This window comes from Apus apus, chromosome 5 (genome assembly GCF_020740795.1).
Source record: "Apus apus isolate bApuApu2 chromosome 5, bApuApu2.pri.cur, whole genome shotgun sequence".
Classification (NCBI taxonomy): domain Eukaryota; kingdom Metazoa; phylum Chordata; class Aves; order Apodiformes; family Apodidae; genus Apus; species Apus apus.
Window position 1 is genome coordinate 22,890,817 of NC_067286.1, and position 20,881 is coordinate 22,911,697.

General features: G+C 45.0%; 1 protein-coding gene across 3 annotated transcripts; it reads left to right on the forward strand.

The window, feature by feature from the left end:
• The first annotated feature begins 1,751 nt into the window (after positions 1–1,751).
• Positions 1,752–19,091, forward strand: ACCS (1-aminocyclopropane-1-carboxylate synthase homolog (inactive)). Of its 3 annotated transcripts, none has more exons than XM_051621660.1 (15): positions 1,752–2,888; positions 3,716–4,326; positions 5,779–5,838; positions 8,479–8,549; positions 9,096–9,165; positions 10,959–11,025; positions 11,472–11,569; positions 12,160–12,237; positions 13,224–13,324; positions 14,028–14,117; positions 15,767–15,812; positions 15,968–16,109; positions 16,697–16,839; positions 17,037–17,375; positions 18,507–19,091. In XM_051621660.1, exons 1-15 carry the CDS (start codon positions 2,252–2,254, stop codon positions 18,621–18,623), a joined length of 2,670 nt encoding a protein of 889 aa, XP_051477620.1. In that variant the 5' UTR covers positions 1,752–2,251; the 3' UTR covers positions 18,624–19,091. The 3 variants fall into 3 exon arrangements, with proteins under 3 accessions (XP_051477620.1, XP_051477621.1, XP_051477622.1); XM_051621661.1 differs by having other exon boundaries at positions 17,222–17,375; XM_051621662.1 differs by lacking the exon at positions 14,028–14,117.
• Positions 19,092–20,881: the final 1,790 nt, after the last annotated feature.

Sequence of the window (20,881 nt, forward strand, 5' to 3'; positions counted from 1 at the left end):
CTCAATGCCATGTCTGCCTGACCTCTGATTGCAAGGGAAGCTCTTAATTTTAAAAATCAAGTTTCCACTTGGCATAAAAAGGTGGAAACAACTGAACCATGAACAAGATTCAATATTTATTATTACTGTTTTATATAATGAATCTACATTCCATCCCTTTTAATGCTTGCATTTGGAAATAGGGGCTCTTTCTGAAGCCAGGGTATAATTTTGAGAATTGCCTGGCTAAGTTATGGCCTTCAGGTATAACAGGCTGCAGCCAGACTCTTAAGCTTTTTTGAAAAGCTTTTTAAAAAGACTATTCCATGCTGCCTTTATCTATATTTACTAAGAAACTTCTGTCATCAATGGTTCTATTCATTGTTGCCCTGGTCTTTGTGTTCTCCAGTACAGTGTCAACATAAATGTGCTTATATAATTAAGTCTCCATTTGTAGAACTGAGTGCAGTTCCCATGAAAAACCCTAGGAAAGTAAAAGCACGTCTTTCTTACTGGAGTGTGGAAATACAAACTCTAGTTAAGTATGCCAGGGGAAAAAATACATCTGATAGTAAGTTATTAGGGAAGGTAGTATAATTTTTAAAGCTAAGTCTTGTCTCTTTCCCCCCCTCCATAGAGACAGAATTCGAAGTATTTTGGAAAACACAATGAAGATTTTTATTTCCATTTCACAGCCTGAGAAATCGAATCATAGAGGCTGTGAATGACTTATTAAAATCCAGTGGGAAGTCAGTAAGAGTTGGATAAAACACCCAGTTTGAATACAGAAAGAAAATCACAAACCTGTGCTTCACAACCTATACAGTAGCTGTGAGAACTGTGATACAGGATACGGGCACACTGTGTTTAATTCCATTTTTTTCATAAATTACTGTTTTTTATGCTCATACTCGCTGCCTTAGGGCTCAGCCCTTATCCTGCCAGACTCAGGTCTGGACTGAAACTTCCAAATTGATGGTCCAGGGTGCAACATGCTCCATCCTGCAGCTTGATGCCATCCTGATGACTGATGCAGCAGGACAGCTCTGTGCTCTGCAGCTCGGCAATTACAGGTCCCGGTAGGCAACTTCACCGGGTGATGTAGAGGGGAAGGAAGAAATCCTACATCTGCTCTCTGCAGTCGCCCACCCGCCTCAGGGATGCAGCAGGAGACGGGGGTAACTGGAAGGGTTTGAACCAGGCAGCCAACTGGTGAGGGCGGTGAATAGCGGAGTGAGCGGGTGTCACGCCCGGTCCCGCCACCCTTGCTGCTCGCGAAGCTCTCCGGGTGCGGGAGGCGGCCCGGGGGTGCTGGGGCAGCCGCTGCCTCCGGCTGGCGCCGCGCACCCCGCACACCAGGCATCTCCGGCCAAGCCGGGCCCGCGCCCCCGGGCCCCCCGCCCGTTCCGCGGCCCCGCAGCACACAGGGCCCTCGGCAGCAGCGCTGCGGGCTCAGCCCGGCAGCGGCCCCGCCCCGCCAGCTCAGCCCGCCCCGCTGCCGCCTCGCCCTGGGCCGGCGCCCGGGGGTGCCCGCGGGCGAGGCCGTGCCGAGCCGTGCCTGGCAGCGCCGGGGGCGGGGCGGGGGCGCTGAGCGCTGCCAGGCGGGGCGGCTGCGGCCCGGCACGGCCCGGCACGGCGTGGGGCGGGGCGGGGCGGGACCCCGCGGCGCTGCGCGAGCGGGCGCAGCCCCGGGAGAGCGGCGAGCGCCTGGCACGGACTAAAGTTATCCCGGAATAAGGCTGCACGCATGTGCGTCACCCCGGATGTGAACATGCCGGCCCGGCTCCCCGCTAGCTCGCTCCGCCCGGCTCTAGCGGATGGGCTAAGCCGGTCCGCACCGAGCCGAGCTGTGTCGAGCCGAGCCGCGCCACGCCGAGCCGGCGGCCGTACAGCCCGGTAGGGGCTCGGGGCAGGCAGGGCCGCCCGGGCGCCCTCCAGGGCCAAGGTGCGAGAGCCCCCTCCCGGCGGGGGGCCCGGCCCCCCGGGCGGGGGCGGGGCGGGGGCAGGGGCAGGGGCAGGTGCGCCGGCCGGGCGGGGCCGGGCCGGGCCGAGCAGCAGGCGGGACCCCCGGCGCGACCCGCCCCGGGCACCCCCGCGGTGCCGCCGCCGCCTCCCGCTGCCCCACGGCCCCGGCCCCCCTCGGCTCCCCTGTGCGCCGCTGGCCCGGCGGGGCTCGGCCCGGGGGGGCTGGGCAGCTTGGGGGCCGAGCCCCCGGCCCGCCGGCACTCCGCCCCGGCCCGCCCCGCCGCCCCGCGGCCGGGACCCGGGAGCGATGGATTTTCGGGGGAAGAAGTACGAGCGCGGCAGTAACTGGTCGGACCCCGAGGTGGTGGAGCTGCTGCAGCTCTGGGCCGACGAGTCGGTGCAGGTGGAGCTGGAGAGCTGCCTGCGCAACCAGCACGTCTTCAACCGCATCGCCGAGGTGCTGCGGGAGAAGGGCATCCACCGGACGGGAGACCAGTGCCGGGAGAAGATCAAGAAGATGAAGCTGGAGTACCGGCGGATCAAGGACAACAGCAAGGCCCCGCGGGGCGGCCGGACGTGGAAGTTCTACGAGGTGATGGACCGGGTGCTGACCAGCCGGCCCGCCCTGGCCTACAGCTCCCTGAGCGGCAGCATGATGGCTCAGCAGGTGCTGCAGGGCAGCATGGTGGAGAGCTACCATCACCAGTTCGCCAGCTCGGCCCTGCCCTTTGGACACTCCCAGCACCCTGAACTGATGGAAATCAAATGTGAGGAGGTGAACTCTGATGAGCACTGCTTGACCCCAGAGCCCCCATCATCCATGTCTTACCAGCAGGGCTCCCCTGAAGAACATGAGATGGAGAGAGCCTTCTTGGAGAGGGCCCAGAACGACTCTCCCATCTCCAGGGTGGAGATTCCCATTGAAACCAGTGTTTCACCTTCAGGTAGGGATAGCCTTTTACATTCCAGCATAAGGTTTCTGCCCATTTTCCCAGAAAGAAAGAGAATGTTTCTGGTGTGGAGATAGACACCTGGTTTTCTCACAGATATTTGGATCCTTATTAGATATCCCAAAAAGCTTTCAAGTAGAAGGCTGGTATCTGCATTCCTGGTCTCCTAGCCATTCCCAAAACATATCTTGCTGCAGGTATATACAATCTACTACACGAGGCTAACTATTGTGCGTGAAGTCCAAAGGCTGGCATGTCTGCCATAAGCCAGGCTAGGCATTTGTGCTAGATCTATGCGTATGTTTCTGACAGTACTTACCTTAATGAAAAAAATAAATACTGCATGTCTTTTGGTATCATTTAAACATAACCAGGGCTGTGTGCTGTCCTCATGCTGAATTGTATCAGGAGACCCTCTTCTGCCACACTATAAACCTGCAGGTGAAACTTTCCTTGCGTTCTCTTAAGACATTTTCCGGATCTAATCTTTTAGGTCACTCAACAATGGGTTGAGGAAATCTCTCTTCACTGTGGTGGTTTGTGTAGTTAGCCCAGTAGAGGGAACTGACAGTCATTCAGGTTAACTCAAAGGCTGCAACTAGCAGTATAATTGGGTGCCCAATGTGTGAAGTTAATTTAACTTCAAAAAACCACAAACTTCAAGATATACCTGACAGGTTTGACTTTGGTTTTCCTGTAAAGCCCTGCAGTAGGTCAAAGATTTTTTTCCTAGAAAGGGCAGGGGAAGGCAGAAAAGCATGTCCATGCCACTTCATTTGCTGCCTGCTTAATTTTCCTTCCTCGCTTTTTCATATTCACAGGTTTCAGTGAGCCAAACATGGCAAACTCCTCGCGGATTCAGAATGTGGTTCCCCGGCCTGGCTTCTCTGCCCTGCACCGCCTGAGGAAAAAGCGGAAAGGCCAGCGTGTGAAGGACCCGCTTGATGACCTCTTGCTGAAGACCCTCACATCTCAGCGGGCCATGGAGGAGCGCTTTTTGCAGATGGAAGAGCGCCGATTCCAGCGGGATTTGGATGTAGAGGAGCGGCGGATGCAGCTGGAGCAGCGCCGGTTTGAACTGGAGCGAGAGCATGAGTTTCGCATGTTCAATGTGTTTGCTCAGATGCTCAGCATCCTAAAGCAGAGCCACAGCAGCTCCTCCTCTGTGTCGATGCCTCAGGGCTTGGACTTCAGCCAGGCACTGTTTGAAATTACAGGAACGGGAGGAGGAGGCGGCAGCCTGCAGGAGGTGAAGGCTCGGCCGCTTGCCGAGAGGAGGGTTAACATGCACGGCTTCTGTAACCCCAGCAGCTTCCAGAGAAGCCCCTACCTTTCTGCTCGTGGTAACATTGCCACCATTTTTTGTGGCTCCACTGAAGAAGGGTACAAAGCTTATCATGCTGACAAGTATGATGAAGACAAGAACCCAAATGTGAGTGAGAACCTCAAAGGGTTTTCCTGGCTTTCTTGCTCGGAAAAAAACTTTCTTAGAGGTTTGCCAATGGATGTGCTAGAAGTGTGGGGTTTCTTTTCATCTCGCTAACACATGGTGACCCAGGCTGTTTGTTTGAGGAAGAGAAAGAAAAAGTAGCTTTGCAGTTCATCTATATATCAGAGATGAACGCCATGCTCAGCTCACGTTTGCACGTTGTTGGGTTTTTTTCCCTAGCAGGGAAATAATAGCAGTAGTAGACCTTAAAAGGTCTAAGAAATCGTCAGACAGAGCTTCTGTTCCTCCTTTCATCATCTCTTGCCCACTGGAGACCACCTCTGATTACCTGATTATATCAGATTATTGCAGGTGATGGGTGATACAACAACTAGCCTTTTTTAAAAAAGTTACTTTCGACTAACACTCAGAATTTTTTCTGCCTGTTTACGCTTGGCGGCTCATTTGTAGGTAGCTCATCATACCCCCCTTGTGGCACAAAGGCTGAGTGTTAGAACTTCATGGCAATTCATTACCGAGTAACAAGTAGAGTAAATATAAATAATTATTTATATGTGGATTTCTTCTAAATAGATCCCACATCCAGATGCTGAACACTTAACACTTAAAAAATGTCTTATTATTAGCCCTCACTTTATTCACACTATTGTGGGAGGTGAAAACTAGATTTTAAAGATAGAAAAACATAGTGAAGTTTTTGGTACAAGGTGCATTCTGGAAGTGCAAACTACCTCTTCTACCAACTGTTGTCTGTGTAGGAGGTAGCTTTTTAAACAAATACCTAGAACTGGACTTGTACTTCAGTAACATAACAAATGTATAATTGCTTAGATTTCTTTTGACGTTTTAAACAAATACTTATCCAACCTCTTCCAGTAATGAAACTGTGCTAGGGGATTTGAACTAAACCTGGAACTGTAGGGTCATCTCTCCAGAGGGGAAAATTTAGTGTTCTCACCACTTTTCATGACTACATGTTGGTGTGGTTTTTGAGCAAATGGGTGGAGCAGAATTGTAATGACTGATAAACAAATGCTTTTATATCTAAAAGAAATGTATCCAAGACCTTGTTTAAAACTGCTGCAGAAGGGTAGACCTCAGTTTTCTCAGTTGTTTTAGGGTTTCTTTTGTAGTCAGATATATACCAGTGAGTGAATTCAAGATTGTCAAATGTATTCTGTAAGGAAGTATAAACTCTTAGTACATATTAATTTACAGTTTATTGACTAAGAATCAGGAGTGCCTGAGCTATAGAAGTAAATGCACACACGTAGATGTATCTTAAGTTATATATGGCAAAGTTTATGTGAACTGTGTTTTGTCTTTTTGTCTTCTCCTTCGTAAGCTTTTTGGAGGCATTTTAGTGAAGTGGTAGTTAAGGTGATGTATGCATCTTTTTTGTGTCTATAAACAATAAATTATTTCTTTTTCTAGGGTATAATAAACTTTGGCACCAGTGAGAATAAACTCTGCTTTGACCTGATGTCTAAGCGGGTAAGTCTTACTCAAAAAAGAAATAGTGAATTTGCTGTGTAGTTTCTCTTCAGTGCTTTCCTAGAGCTATTGCTGTTCCTCAGGTTTCTCTGGTGAAGTTTTTCATAATTAATTTTTAATTTGTTGGAAGTAACTTTTGAATCCAGCTATTTGTACATTTATTTATGTTATTCTTCCAGGAGGATAGGAACAAGGGTTTCTTTCTGTTCCTCTTCATGATGAGTTTCCCTTTGGGCATCTACTTGGCTCAGAAAACTAAATGAAAATAAGATGCATTTTATTTTCTCCTGCTGGCAGTAGTTGATTTAATACAGAGGTTTTGAAATTAGTTTTGAACTCTGTGTAATTTCAAGGATCTTCACATCTGTCCATTATAAAGTCACACGATTTGGACACCCAGTTCTGACCTTAACTGGAACATGTGAGGGTGGCAGCAGTGAAAGGTGGCAGCTCTTGAAATCTCTCAAAATTGGACTGGGTCAGCTGCTACCTACTCACTTTGTTGAGTTGCACCAGGGAGAGGCATGAAACACAGGGCACAACTCAAACAGTAGAAAAAGTCAAAAGAAAACAACAGACGTGTGCTGTGGAAGAATCTTCCTTGATTTCCAGTGAAATCAGTGCCCAGGTGCAGCTTGCCAGGTGGGCAGGTGGCAGTTTCTCCTACCTGAAGTTGTCTGTGGGGAGGGAAGGTGGCTCAGGGTCAGACAGTCGGCCTGTGTGGTTTGAAGTTCATGTTGCTCCTGTTCCACCAATTCCCACCCTCAAAATGTTCCTTGTTTTATTTCTGCCTGCCACTCCACTGACTCGGGGGATCGCTACCCCATCACTCCGCCTTCCAGCTAAAAGAACAGGTAAGGCAGAGCTGCTGCCTGCACAGAGAAGGTGCCTTCTAGGGTGCAGAGGTGGTACCTTCCTTCCTTCGCTGTCCTTTCCCCTTAAAACTAACACCAAGCCTGCAGTAAATAGCGCAGAGGGAGACAGTAGTCAGCTGCATCTTAATTAGCCTTATTATAAAAATGAGGTAATTCTTCATCGGCTACAGTGACATGAGCCATGATGTTTGTGGTAATAAGCTGAACAAAGGTATTGTTCAGCCTGGAGCTACAGGATGGCTTTGCTGAATGCAGCACCAGCTGAGAGGGAGGGCAAATAATTTCTTGCTATTTGGGACAATAAATACTTACTCTTTCCACTGAATGAAGCAATGTATCAGATTTCTGTCTTCAACTTTTGACCCTTAAATTAGAGAATATTTTGTGGTATGAGATCTCAGATGGTATTCCTTTCAATCATTTGGTTTCCTTAGCCCATAATGCATTACCTTTAAGGGTTCTCCTCTTCATTATTGCATAGTTATTTTTGGCCAAGCCTGCTGATACATTTTATGTTGCATTCTTTAGATAAGTTTAGGAGAGAGATCTAAGGAGGCACAGTTCTGTGCTACATAGGCTTCAAGAACATCTACAACTGAATAAAGGAACTTTAATCCTATAATATCAGGTTGTAATTCTGCATGGGATAAGGACACTGTATTTAAAGTCCAGAGCTTGGGACTAGTTATTAAAACACCAATACAGAATATTGTGGCTTTGTTATTACGTGAGAAACTTTCATGCTGCATGTTGAATTTTCCTCCTCCCTTGCACTATCACCTACTTGTTGTGTTGTCCCGCTCCAGACCTGTTTTAATATTAACTTATGTATTGCCATTGAATATTGGGAAGGTACATTGCACATAATATTTATTTCCCTTTTGTTTATGTAAAATGTCTTCTTTCTGTCCATATAACCACTGTGCTTTGCCTTGCAACTTCATAGAACTGGATTCTGTGAAACCCTGATATATAAAACCTTGAAAATAAAAGCAGTGTACATACTCTAAATATAAACATTGGAAAGGGCTTCACTCTTCAGGTGTATTTCTCTCTGAGATCAGAATGATCTCAGAGTGCCTGCCCGGGGGAATAATTATCAGGAAGATAATTTAATTTTTCTTCTGTCTTTTGAAAGCTCCTGTTACTCTTTAACACTTATCAAAACTTATCAGAATTAGAGATCTGAATGGGCTGGAACTGAGATATAAATGAAAGCTAGAATTAATTTAAAAGAGAATATATTGAAAGTTTATTAAAGAAAATACATATCTGACTGATTCAAAATCCTTTCAATCTCTTTCTGACAGTCTAGACCTGAGCTTTCACAATTGGGAATTACTTTCCACCTGAAAGCTGTTGTCCTCAGAGCTTGGGCAAAACACCCTTTGGGACTCTTTGGGTTGCTTAATTTGCTGATAAAGTCTTCTGCAGGAATCTTGGTTCTTGGACATTTTGTACATTGCCTGTTCTGTGTCCTTTGTGTAGGTTTCTCTGCAGCCAAGTTTTGGCTGCAATAACTTAGCAGAAGCCCTTACTTCACGTAACCTGAAGTTATCACTGATCAGTTTCCTGGTCCCTACTTCTCCAAGCTGCATGAATTTTTGATGGTCAGAGGCATTCTCAATCCAGTTTTACAGCTGTTGAAGTTGCTCGTGTGTGGGTGTGGATGTGTTTCTATGCAGGCCTGTACATGGATCCCATCTATCTCCATGTTTCCAATATCAGTGATTGTGCTTTTAATGGTTCTTCTCATCACTCCCAGCTGACACAGACTGATATGAATCTGATGGAGCCTCCGCTGCTTCAGTATCCTGATTGGAAGGGACATATGTTGTAAGTCTTCTGTTTTCTGTAACGTTTCTTTTTTGTGACTACTTGTATGATAAACAGAATGGAGGAATACCAACTGCTTCTGCTACACTTACTAATCAAAACTTTTCTAGGTCGTTTAATGATATTTTTCTTTGCAAAACTGCAAATTAGCTGCCTTACCAGTTTGTCCAGTTAAAAATCCTTTTATGTAAGAGAAGATATAAATTTTCTAAAGTAAACACAGTTTTAAAAGCACTGTATATATTAACAAATTGGGTAACTTCAAACAGTTCTTTGAAACACAGGGAACACTTGGGGACTTTAATCCTTCTCATCTGTGCCTCAATTAAGCTCATCAGAAAGGTATGCACCATTATAGAGAGTATCCTTGACACCTTTGCTGTGTTTAAAAGTCATGCTTGTGACATGGGCCTGAGTTATCCTGTTTTCTAGCTAATTTCACCAGATTTTGCTGTGCCCTGGCTTTATTTTCCTGATGTGGACCTGGGGAAGCCCAGCTTCTTAGAGAATAAGCTGAATCAATATTTGCTTTTTTGTCTTTCTCAGTTTACGGGAGGAAGTGGCTCGATTTTTGACCTATTACTGCAAGGCCCCAGCACCTCTTAAGGCAGAAAATGTGAGTAACCCACTTTCACAGAATCACAGAATTGCTGGAGTTGGAAGGGACTTCTAGAGATCATCTAGTCCAACTCTCCCACTGAAATAGGATAACCTAGAGCACTTTACAGAGGACTGTATCCTGGCAGGTTTTGAATATTTCCAGAGAAGGAGACTCCACAACCTCCCTGGGCAGCCTGTTCCAGTGCTCTGTCACCCTCACCATAAAGAAGCTTTTCCTCATATTCAAATGGAACTTCCTGTGCTCCAATTTGTACCCGTTGTCCCTCGTTCTGACACTGGGAACTACTGAGAAGAGCCTGGCTCCATCTTCCTTGCACCCACCCTTTAGATACATGCATTGATAAGGCCTCCCCTCAGCCTTCTCATCTCCAGGCTAAACAGTCCCAGCTCTCTCAGCCTTTCCTCATAAGAAAGATGTTCCAGTCCCCCAATCATCTTCATTGCCCTCCTCTGGAGTCTTTCCAGTAGCTTCCTGTCGCTCTTGAACTGGGGAGCCCAGAACTGCGTGCAGTATTCCAGCTGTGGCCTCACCAGGGCAGAGTAGAGGGGGAGAATGACCTCTCTTAACCTACTGGCCACACTCTTCTTTATGCAACCTAGGGATTCCATTGGCCTTCTTGGCAGCAAGGGCATACTGCTGGCTCATAGATAATTACTGTCTATCAGGACTCCATTGGTGTCTATTCTAATGTATTGCCATTTGTTCTCAAAGAATTTAATAATCTTTTTTTATTTTTAACAAATTATTTGGTGAGATGACAGCCTTCATTCATGTAAATGAGATTGATTTGCAGCCATTTTAGTAGCTTTTGATGCACACTTCAGCCAAAACACTTCAAGGTCTAATGTATATTTGCTTCATGCTTTACTTTTGTGTACCAGCTCTTTATGTCAGTACTCTTAATGGGGCTTTATGTTTTCATCTTTTATTCAGCTTTGGGATCTACTATGCCTGTATCCCTCAACCTTGACAAAGGCTTGACTGTTGTTTCAGTCAAGTTTAATTTCACCCCATTCTGCTGTTATGCTTCAGGACAAAAAATCTATAACTGAGGCAAAAGTAGTTTTAGCCTGTAAAAACAGACCTTTTCAAACTTTGCAGCAGTGTTGTAAGGAAGGCATCAAAACCTGAGTCTCTGGAGGACTTGCTGACTTTGGAGAGATGCAGGCTGGGCTCATGTGCCAGCTGAGTGCTGAGGGCAGCAGGAGCTGGTGCAGCCATTGCTTTTCTGGCTGCAGGAGTTCAGCAAAAGCCCATACTTAATGTGAACTGAAGTTACCACCAATCAATTTGCTGATCACTGCTTCTCCAAGGCAGAAGCTTGATTCTGCTTGATACTTGGAGTGAAACTCATGGAACCTGTGAGCATGTGTCATTTAGAAGCAGGAGTCAGACTTGCTCCTGTATGAGACTTTTGCATAAATGTGGCAGGAGGCTGGAGCTGCTGTTACCACAAAGAGACAATAACATGTTTTAGCTGATGAAAAGTAGTTTGCTTTTCTAGCAGTTCAGAACTGCTCCCACTTTTTTCCCCTGATTAAAGCTTGCTCTTTTTCTAAATTGTGTATTAGAATCAAGAATGGTACCAGAACAAAGTGTCTCTGAAGCAAAGACAAAATTAAAGCTATTTCTGGTGGAAGTGGGATTTCAGCAGGAAAATTCTGGGAACATCCATACTAGAGAATTGGGGAGAAAATATATTTCTATGATATGGTCAGAAATTATTATTTTGTAGTCTTGTCTTTCTGTGAACAGATTTATCACTAGCCTGTCTCTTTCTTCTATAGGTGATTGTTTTAAACGGTTGTGGCTCTTTATTTTCTGCATTAGCTACAGTCCTTTGTGATCCAGGGGGTAAGTAGCTGTTTTGGAGATGTTTTTAATGTTTATTTTTACTGGGAAATAATGTGTTCCTCTGTTTAAATTTTGTTTGGCAAAAGTGAAGTAGTGGGATTAGTATGAGCCTACTGCAGAGTTCTTGGCCTCTGCAAGATTGTACTGTGGAATTAATCATCTCCATGGTCTGAAGATGTCATGCATTCACACTTGGTGCCTGGCTCTGTCTGCCTTCATTGTTTTTGTGGTGCCCTGTTTTAGTTTGTTAGACTAAATGTGGGCTATACTCAGGTTTACCTGGGTTCTTGCAGAAGAATTAGTGTAAAAATTAAGTGGAAGAAAAGGCATTACAGTGTTTCCAGAAGGCACAGCTGTAAAAAAGCTTTTATGTTTAGCTGAAGTACATTAAAAGAGAGAGAAGGACCATGACCTGTTGATAACCAGTTTTACTTTCTCGGTTCCAGAAGCTGTTCTGATTGCTACTCCCTTTTATGGTGGTATTACCCAGAGTGTCTTCCTCTATGGTAATGTCAAGCTGGTGTATGCCTATTTAGACAGTAAGGTAAGATCTGAGGGAAGGCAATACCAACCTGTGTAGCTAAAACATAATTGATACTGGAAAGTGCCGAGCTTTGGGGATCTCTGAAAGCAGTCCTCAGAACAAGGATAGGCTGCAGCCCATGGGTGTTTTTCCAATTAATTGCTGGGAAACTGGGCACATAATTGGCAAGGAAGATTTTTGAGACCATAAGCCTGGATTCTAGTTCTGTCCTTTTCTTATATCTTACTCCTAGTCACAGCTCTTGAGAGGAAAAAAAATGGCCATTTTGAGCCTTGGAGACAGAAGTGTGCACTGTCCTACTAAAGATGGTCCCAGGGGGTGGAAGAGCAGATGGAGATCTTGCATTGTTTTAGTTACTCAGCGATAACCAGAGAAATATGTGTGTGGCCAGCCTACAATGAATATGTTTTAATTTTTATTTTATTTTTAAATTTATTTATTTATTTTAGTTTTCTCTGTGGTAAACAAGGATAACAAAATTATTATTGTTGCATTTTTATTTTCTTTTGCAGAACATTTCTCGGGGGATCAGCTCAGGGTAGAGTCTATTGAAATAACTTGGCCTTTTTTATCTTTGTGATGTCTTTCAGATTACTGGAACAAGCACTCGGCCTTTTCAGCTTACAGTGGAAAAACTGGAAAAAGCCTTGCAGGATGCCCGGGCAGAGGTGAGTTTAGCTGAGCTTCACATTACCAGTTAAGTCTACAATGTATTTGAGATGGTACATCGCAGAAATGGTCTGAAGATCAAAACATTTTTAAAACCTTGCACCTGACTTTCTGGTTGTCCTTGTAGAGCACCTGAGATTAGGCTGCTTGCAAAGTCAGGACTAGTTTTAGGGGCAATCCTTCAGGGTCGTGTCTATCCAGTTTTGGTCACAGCAGAAAGGATAAACCAGGAGTATCAGACCATTCACAAAGCACTGGAATCCATTCATACAAAAAAACCAAAAACAAAACCAAAGTACTTGGGCATGCATTTTCTCCTTCAGGAAGGTCAGCTGAGTTACCCCAAAACTGACTGCTCTACACAGTAGTGCAGATGAATCCACTGAGAGTTTTTGCAGGAGGGAGAGAGGTGCAAATCTAGAGGATAAATCCAGATGAGTATCACCTTTCTGAAGAGTTAATCTGTAAATTTTCATGTCCTAAACCCCATATATGTTTAGCTGGATCTTTAGATCATCACTGGCTCTGGCATCTCCAGCCAAGTGTGCTCTAAATGAGAAGAGTTTACATACACATAGCTCAAATTCCTATCTTTCTTGCTTGATTCATGGGCAATCTTCAGTGATTTGTTACTTCCCAGTTACTGATACAGTTCAGAGAAAGTCCTCTTCCATGCTGAGAACACATGAGAGCATCTTTCTCAGTAATTAATGGGCTAGATGGCCATGGTTGTGGCAGACTCCCTTTCAAAAATCATAGATTTATTCTATAATCTTTTCCTCAGTTCACTTTGCAAGTGATATAATTGTAAAAAAAAAATATCTTAATTTGTGGCTAAAAGTTGTCTCATACAAATCTAACCTTTCACTTGAAAAGTTATGGTGGAATCTAAGGGGAATATTGTATCTCACTGCTCAAGCAGAGGGACTGAAAATTTATCCCTTGATGGGCACTCTCTTAGTACTGCATTATTTGTGTTCTGCAGGGTGTCACTGTAAGGGCCTTAATTCTTCTGAATCCCCAAAATCCCCTTGGGGACATCTACTCCTTGTCAGAACTATGGGATTACCTGGAATTTGCTAAAAGGTATGTCAGTTTGGAAGGCTGAGGTATCCTGAATTAGATATGGCTTCAAGAATCTGGTGGACTGCTCACTGTCCCTGAATTAATCTGTGAATATCTTTTAAGTCAGGCAGTCTATTCTTCACACACAGTGGTGGGCTTAAAAGAGGAGAGGGGAGTGCTGTAGACAAGTGAACATGGACCATGCAGTCTTCTGGAGTGGCAAAGCAACTTGCATCAAAGAATGCAAGTTTTATTTGTTGGTAGCCCTAGCAAACACTATGGTGCTGTGCTTCTCTAGTAGGAAGCTGAGTTCATTTCCTCTCAGTTTCTCTGCATGTGAAAAGACAAAGTAATATATCACTATGGTTTCCCAGCCTCGTCATGGATATCATGGGTAGTCTCTGAGATTCAGAATTCTGAGTGGATGGTGCAACAACTTAGTCTGGAGAGGAAGTACATACAGGAATTTTCACTACTGCATTGGAAATGACTGATTTTTTTATCTTGTTACATGGTTGCAGTGAGTGTCAGTTAGGTGGATATATCTGAAATCACTTCAATGTGTACACGATAGGCCATCCGAGTTGTGAAACAAATGCTTTACTTCTACAAAATTTGGGGTCTCTCTTCTATGTATGAAGCAAGTCTTTGCAGGCCTGAATTTATCTCTGCTGCTAAACCAGAATCAGCCTTCTTTTTTAATCTCAGTTTTGTCCTTTTGCAGACATGAATTGCATGTGATAGTAGATGAGCTCTACATGCTGTCAGTTTTTGATGAATCAGCCACGTTTCACAGTGTCCTAGGCATGGACAGGTAAAATCAGCTCCTACTTCCCTGGCCATCTTCCAGTGACAGTTCAACATGATGCCTTGCTGAGAACTTGTGACTGGAAGTTAAGTCATGAGCTAGCAAATTCTGAATCTGCCTCACACTGATTTATTTTATTTTTGTGATTTCTGAATGAAAAATGTGTTTTGTCAAGTGCAATTTAGCAAGTAAAAAACCAGTAAGTATTTTTCTGGTGAGGTACACTTTTTAATGGGTGCTTGTGACAGTCCCCAACACTGAAAACAGGTGTTTCTTATGTTGACAGTGAGGCTCTTCTTCCTACCTAAGCGTTGTTACACCTTTCCCGCATTTCTATTGATGCCTGTAAAGACTTTCTGTTGCTGTTTACTGTCATTTTCTTCATCCAGTAATAATGGATCACAGTGTTATTACAGACTGGATAATGGGCGTTATTAGGTATCAATTTAATGGGATGAAAAACTTTTCAAATCTCACCTTTAAAAATATGGTGTGGGTTATTCTGTGTCTGGTTTTAGTGTTTGTTTTTTTTTTTTCATTTATAGCTATCTTTCTTTTTGTGCTTAATTGCAAAGAAATGAAATACATTTATTAAGTGTTAGCTCAGTGTTGCTGTACTTGGATGTACAACATTGCAAAAGAAGCACTTTATCTACTTATGCAAAATAACTGGGGTTTGAAAGAAAGAAAATGTCACAGTTTGACTCAGGATCAGCAATTGAACCAGCTACGATAATGCTCTTGATCCCCTCCCCCTCCCACCCAGGTAGGGAAGGAGATAAAAAGGAGAGAGACTTCTGGATTGAAAAGTAAACTAGACATCTTTAATTAAATACTAATGATAACAGAAAATATGTAGAATTATATACAAACGTATTCAGGACAGTGCAAATCCCTATTGCCTCCCTCACCCCCAGCATCTCCCCTGGCACCTCCTGAGCTGGGAGCAGTTCTGAAATGTCCCGGAGCTGCCGGAGAGGGCGGCAGAGCAGACAGGAGCTGAGGGGAGAGTTGTGAGAGTCAGGAATGCATAAGCCTGCGGATCAATGGTGATGGATAGATGGAGTCCTCCCTGGATGCTGGCCTTGGACAGAAGAGAAGGGAAGAGAAGAAGCAGGCTGGACTTCCATGATACCTGACCTTACACAGAGCTTATGTAGATACATGGAATGGAATACTTTGGTCAATTCTGCTGTCCCTCTAGTCCACTCCTCTCTGTGGGAGGGCTGCAGATACGACTCTTCTGCTCCTTTAGCATCTGAGGTCTGATTCAACAAGTAGAGCAAAGTGACCTTAGCATCTCAAAGCAGGACAGAAAATTACTTTCAATTCTTGGCAAATACGTTGACACAGACCTGATTTCTAGCTTTATGTAAACAAGCTTCATATGTGAAGGAAATCTTCATATGAAATAGAGCACTTGCAATTATCTGTGTATCTGAAATGTTTAAAAATTGTTTCTAAAACTAGTTCCAGGGAGTTCCTAGCTTCTGAAGTTAGATCAGATTAGGATTTTTCCTACTTGACTGTTGTTCCTTGCTGCGCTGTTTGTCATTGTGTAATGCTGCCTCTCCATTTCTGCAATGCTGCACTGGTGATCCAAAAGCTTCAGCACCTATGACACTAACTGCCCATCTGCATCCTTCTACATACAGATTGCCTGATCCACAGCGGACTCATGTGATGTGGGGAATAAGCAAGGTGAGTTCTGGTTGCCTTCGTGCCATGGCTTCCTGGCTGGTAGGGTTGGCCAAGTGTCCTTGGGTGTCTCCTGCTGGAAAGAACAGCAGGAGGAAAGTAGTAATAGGATCCCAGTCTTCCTGTGCAAGAAAGTAATCTTTCTGTGTCTTCTGCAGGATTTTGCTGTCTCTGGGATTCGTTTTGGTACTTTATATACAGAGAACCAAGATGTTGCTAATGCAGTGGCTTCTTTGTGTTACTTCCACGGGGTTTGTGGAACTGTTCAGCACAAGGTTGCACAGCTGCTGAGAGACAGAGGTGAGTAAGTAGCTCCATGTATGATCCTCTGTCATTCTATGTGTCTTGGTACCTGGGATACCCTCCACTTATATTAGTGGTCTTCTGTTTGTACAGCTTAATTGACAGTCTTCTGTTACCTTGAAGCTGCCAATGTACTGTGAGGCTCACAGTTCTACAGAAAAGGACCACTTCTGCAGAGCTCCTGATGAGCAGAATTAGAGGAGCAGCTTTGAAAAAGTTTGATAGCTATTTGTATAGAAATAGCCAGTGTTGTGTAGAACCAGCTGAGCAGAGAAAAAGAATACAGGCTTGTGGGATGAGGGGAATGAAACTACATTTCTAGCTCTGCCCTGGATGGAGTGCTAACAGTCCACAACAACTATGAATGTAGGGAATCTTCCTCCAGAAGGTCAGTAACATGTTCTTCTGCACAGCCATGAAATTGCTAAATAGTTCTTGCCCCCCTTTCTGTTATTTGAGGAAACAGAAAACAAAAAAGGAGGTGAAGAGTGAAACGGAAAAATGCACCATGTTTTGGAAAAGTGAACTGATCTGAATTCCTTCTCAGTCTGTGACTTTTTTCTTTATCTTCTCCTTCTGGACAGACTGGATCAACCAGGTGTACCTGAGGGCCAACCATGCCCGCCTAAAAGCTGCCCATACTTACGTGACAGATGAGCTGAAGACACTTGGGGTTCCTTTTCTCAACCGCAATGCAGGCTTGTTTGTCTGGATTGATTTCCGAAAGGTTGGTGATCTTGGGAATGGGGGCTTCTGCTGGGATGAGGGCAGGCATGTGGTGCAGCTGCATCTAGAGCAAAATTTAATATTATGATAAGCAATTTGTTTGAACAAATCTTTTGTCTGATGAGCAGGGAAAAGGGCTGCCTGGCATCTCTGTCCGTTCTTTTCCTTTCGTCTGTCTGTGCGTTTCCCTCCTTGCAGGAATCTTACTGCTCTCAAGCCACTTTACTCCCCATTTCTTCCTTTAAATCACAACTGCTGTACTTCAGAGGTAAAAGGTGTCTCCCCTCGCCTTTGCAGACCTCATGGGAATCACAAATTCATGAGGATCTCAGTGATTTAGCCTATATGTTGCTAATCTCTGGCTCTTCTGCTGCCTCTCCTAGTACCTTAGGACAGCCACATTTGAGGAGGAGCTGCTGCTATGGAGGCGTTTTCTGGATAACAAGGTCCTCCTGTCCTGTGGTAAAGCCTTTGAATGCAGTGAACCCGGGTGGTTCCGCATCATCTTTGCTGACAAGACCCACCGGCTACAGTTGGGTGAGTAATATTTTCTTCTCTTTTTTCTGCAGCACTCTTTCCTCCTCTCCTTAATGCTGAACTTATAGAATCACAGAAGCACTTCAGTTGGAAAAGACCTTTAAGATTGCTAAGTCCAACCATTAACCCTACTCTGCCAAGTCCAGCACTAAGCCATATTCCCAAGCCCCATGTCTAGACGACATTTAAACACATCCAGGGATGGTGACTTAACCACCTCCCTGGGCAGCATGTCCCAATATCTGACAACCCTTTCAGTGAAAAAGTTCTTCCTAATGTCTAGCCTAAACCTCCCCTGGTGCAGCTTGAGGCCATTCCCTCTTGTTCTATCACCAGTTACTTGTGAAAAGAGACCAGCACCTACCCCTTTACAACCTCCTTTCAGGTAGTTGTAGAGGGCAATGAGGTCTCCCCTCAGCCTCCTTTTCTTCAGACTAAATAGCCCCAGTTCCCTCAGCTGCTCCTCTTTAAGACTTGTTCTCAAGGCCTTTCACCAGCTTTGTTGCCCTTCTTTGGACATACTCCAGCACCTCAATGTATTTCTTGTACTGAGGTGCCCAAAACTGGACACAGTATTTGAGGTGTGGCCTCACCAATGCCAAGTACAGAGGGACAATCACCTCCCTGGTCCTGCTTGCCACACTATTTCTAATACAGACCAGGATGCCATTGGCCTTCTGGGCCACCTGGGCACACTGCTGGCTCATATTCAGCCACCTGTCAATCAGAACCCCCAGGTTCCTTTCTGCTGGGCAGCTTTCCAGCCACTCTTCCCCAAGCCTGTTGCATTGCATGGGGTTGCTGTGGCCCAAGTGCAGGACCTGGCACTTGTCCCTTTGAACCTCATACAATTGACCTCGGCCCATTGATCTAGTCTGTCCAAGTTTCTCTGTAGAGCCTCCCTACCGTATTTTTTTAATTTATATATATATATAAAATGTATATATTTATATGTTCATTTATTATTATTGTTGTCACTGTTATTATTATTGTCGTTATTATTATCCTGTTGTAATTTCCATTTGTCCTCCCTTTCCTTCCATCCTTCAAATTTTTCTAGATCTGATGGATTTGGGGACACTCATGGTTTAAGCTAATCCACTAGTGTTTCTCTTCTTTATACCACTGCAGGTATGCAACGGATCCGCAAGGTTTTGGAAGAGCGGGAGCAGGAGATACTGGCTGAGGAGAAGGAGCAGCCTTGTCAGTCAGATCAGGATGGCAAAGCAGATAGCACAGATGAAGTAATTTTTGTGTCCCGCCACCAGGAGCCTAGCTGTGCCAGTACCTCCAACCTTGGTGACCTCATTGGCCTCCTGCAGCAACAGATGCGTTCATCTGACTGGCTACAGAAAAATACAGCCGAGCAGTTTGCACAGGAAAAGCCAGAGATGTACGATGTGTTCAGCAAACTGGTGGGGAAGCAGTAGGGTCAGTGTGACTTCATGGGGTTTCCGGAGCAGTGACTGACCCTGGGCCCCTGAAAGCTCAGCAGTGATTTCCAGCAAATAATATATTTTCTGTATAGCAAGAAAATAACTTTGTAAAACCACTCCTCTCACCCTGTTTAAGATCTCTAATTTGTATTATGTAAGTGCATTCCTTGGATTGGGGTGAGGGTAAGGAATGGTGGGGGTCTTGTCTGCCTGCTGCCCTGTTTCCTGCGGCATCATTGTATTTTGTATTTCATTTCTAATTAATATGCTCTTAACTCTCTTATAAGGTCCTGTTGGTGTCACTTTTTTATGCTCATTTCATGCTTTGAGATATTCAAGTGTGTAAAGTTTCCCTTTTCCTGAATGTTGATCTGATCTAACTATTTCAGGGCCAGAAGATTACTGCTTTCACAAATAAGCTTTTTTGGGAGACAGAACTCAGTGGCAGCCCTAACTTAGCCTCAGCTATGGATAAATAAGTATGTGTGCAGGTTCATCTGCAAGGGTGAGGCTCTTATCATGTAGTCTGAGTTTTGTTTTGAGTTGGTTTCCAGTTTAACTTCAGATCAGACAGTATCCAACACCCTTGGTTGGTAAAATACTCCGTTGTTTGGGCCTAACACAACAACAAAGAACCAGCCCCTATGGCCACTCACTCAACTTCCACTCCCCCCCCGCCAGCACACACTGGGATGGGGAGGACAAAGGCCAACTAGAAGCTCGTGGGTCGAGACAGGAGACAAAGAGGGTTCTTCACTGATGTCACAGGCAAAACAGAACTTGGGGAAAAATAATAATTTAATTTCACACTAATCAAACACACACAGGACACAGACAACACACAGAGCAGGGCTTGCAGATGTTACCCCACCCCTCCCTTCTTCCCGGGCCCAAATCACTTTGTTCCCGGTTTCTCTCCCTCCTTCCCCCCAGCAGCACAGGGGGACAGGGGATGGGGTTTAGAGTCAGTTCACAGCCTGGTGGTTCATGCTGCTCCTTCCTCCTCAGGAAGAAGGATTCCTTACAGTCCTTCCCTGCTTCCCCACGTGGTCCCTCCCATGGCAGAGAGTCCTCCACAAACCTCTCCTTCATGAGTCCTTCCCACAAGGTCTGGAGCTGCTCCAGCCTGGGCTTCCCACAGAGTCACGGGTGCTTCAGGAACAAACTCCCCTGGCGCCAGGGTCTTCCACAGCTGCGTAATCCAAGTCCACTGGCAGCAAATCCAAGTTCACCCCTCCTGGCGCCTTCAGGGAATGTTCCACCACCTTCCTCCATGAATGAAGGGGAAAACCTGCCATCTCGCCATGGGTTGCAGGGAAACTTTTGCTAGGGCACCTTCTTCCCCTTGTTCCTCACCAACCACCAGGATCTTCACCCCAGCACTGCCATTCACCTCTCCAGCTCAGCTTTTTTCCAACTGCTTGCTCTGCTCAGGTGTTATCTCAGTTCTTTCCTATGTTAATCACAGAGGCACATCTACTGTCTCTCTAATGGCTCCTTGGCTGGGTTTGGAGCAGGGGGAGCTTCTCAGCTTCTTACCGGAGCCACTCCTGGGGCCCTTCCCCTGCTACCAAAAATCCCACCAAACCAAAGCAACACACACCCATAGATGTTTACTGCTTAGGAAGCGGGTTTATTGTACTGCCTCTGAGGAAGCAGCTAAGAAAGCACACCTCTCTAGGAAAAACAGTGTCATACACTTTCAAATTCCTCACAGCTAATATAAATACGGCACAGAGTTGCTTCCGTCTGAGCTTGCTGTAACTCAAAATAGCAGGGCTGACACACACATGGTTGCATGGAATATTTTCCACGTTATTTTTTCAGGTTTAACACCTGCCTGATGAGCTCTCCACTGAGGAATATTAGCTTGGTCACAGAAAATCAAAATAAAACTGGAAATGAGTCTAGACAGAAATGTGATGTTAAGAGTCTGCTGTTGGAATAAGCAACATTCGTTTTGACTGTACAAACCCCATAAATTCTGAACATGCCTTTTACTGGTAAAGGCTTAGTAAACATTTAGAAGTCCTGTGTATATGGACATAGAAGTTAAATTTACTCTTATTT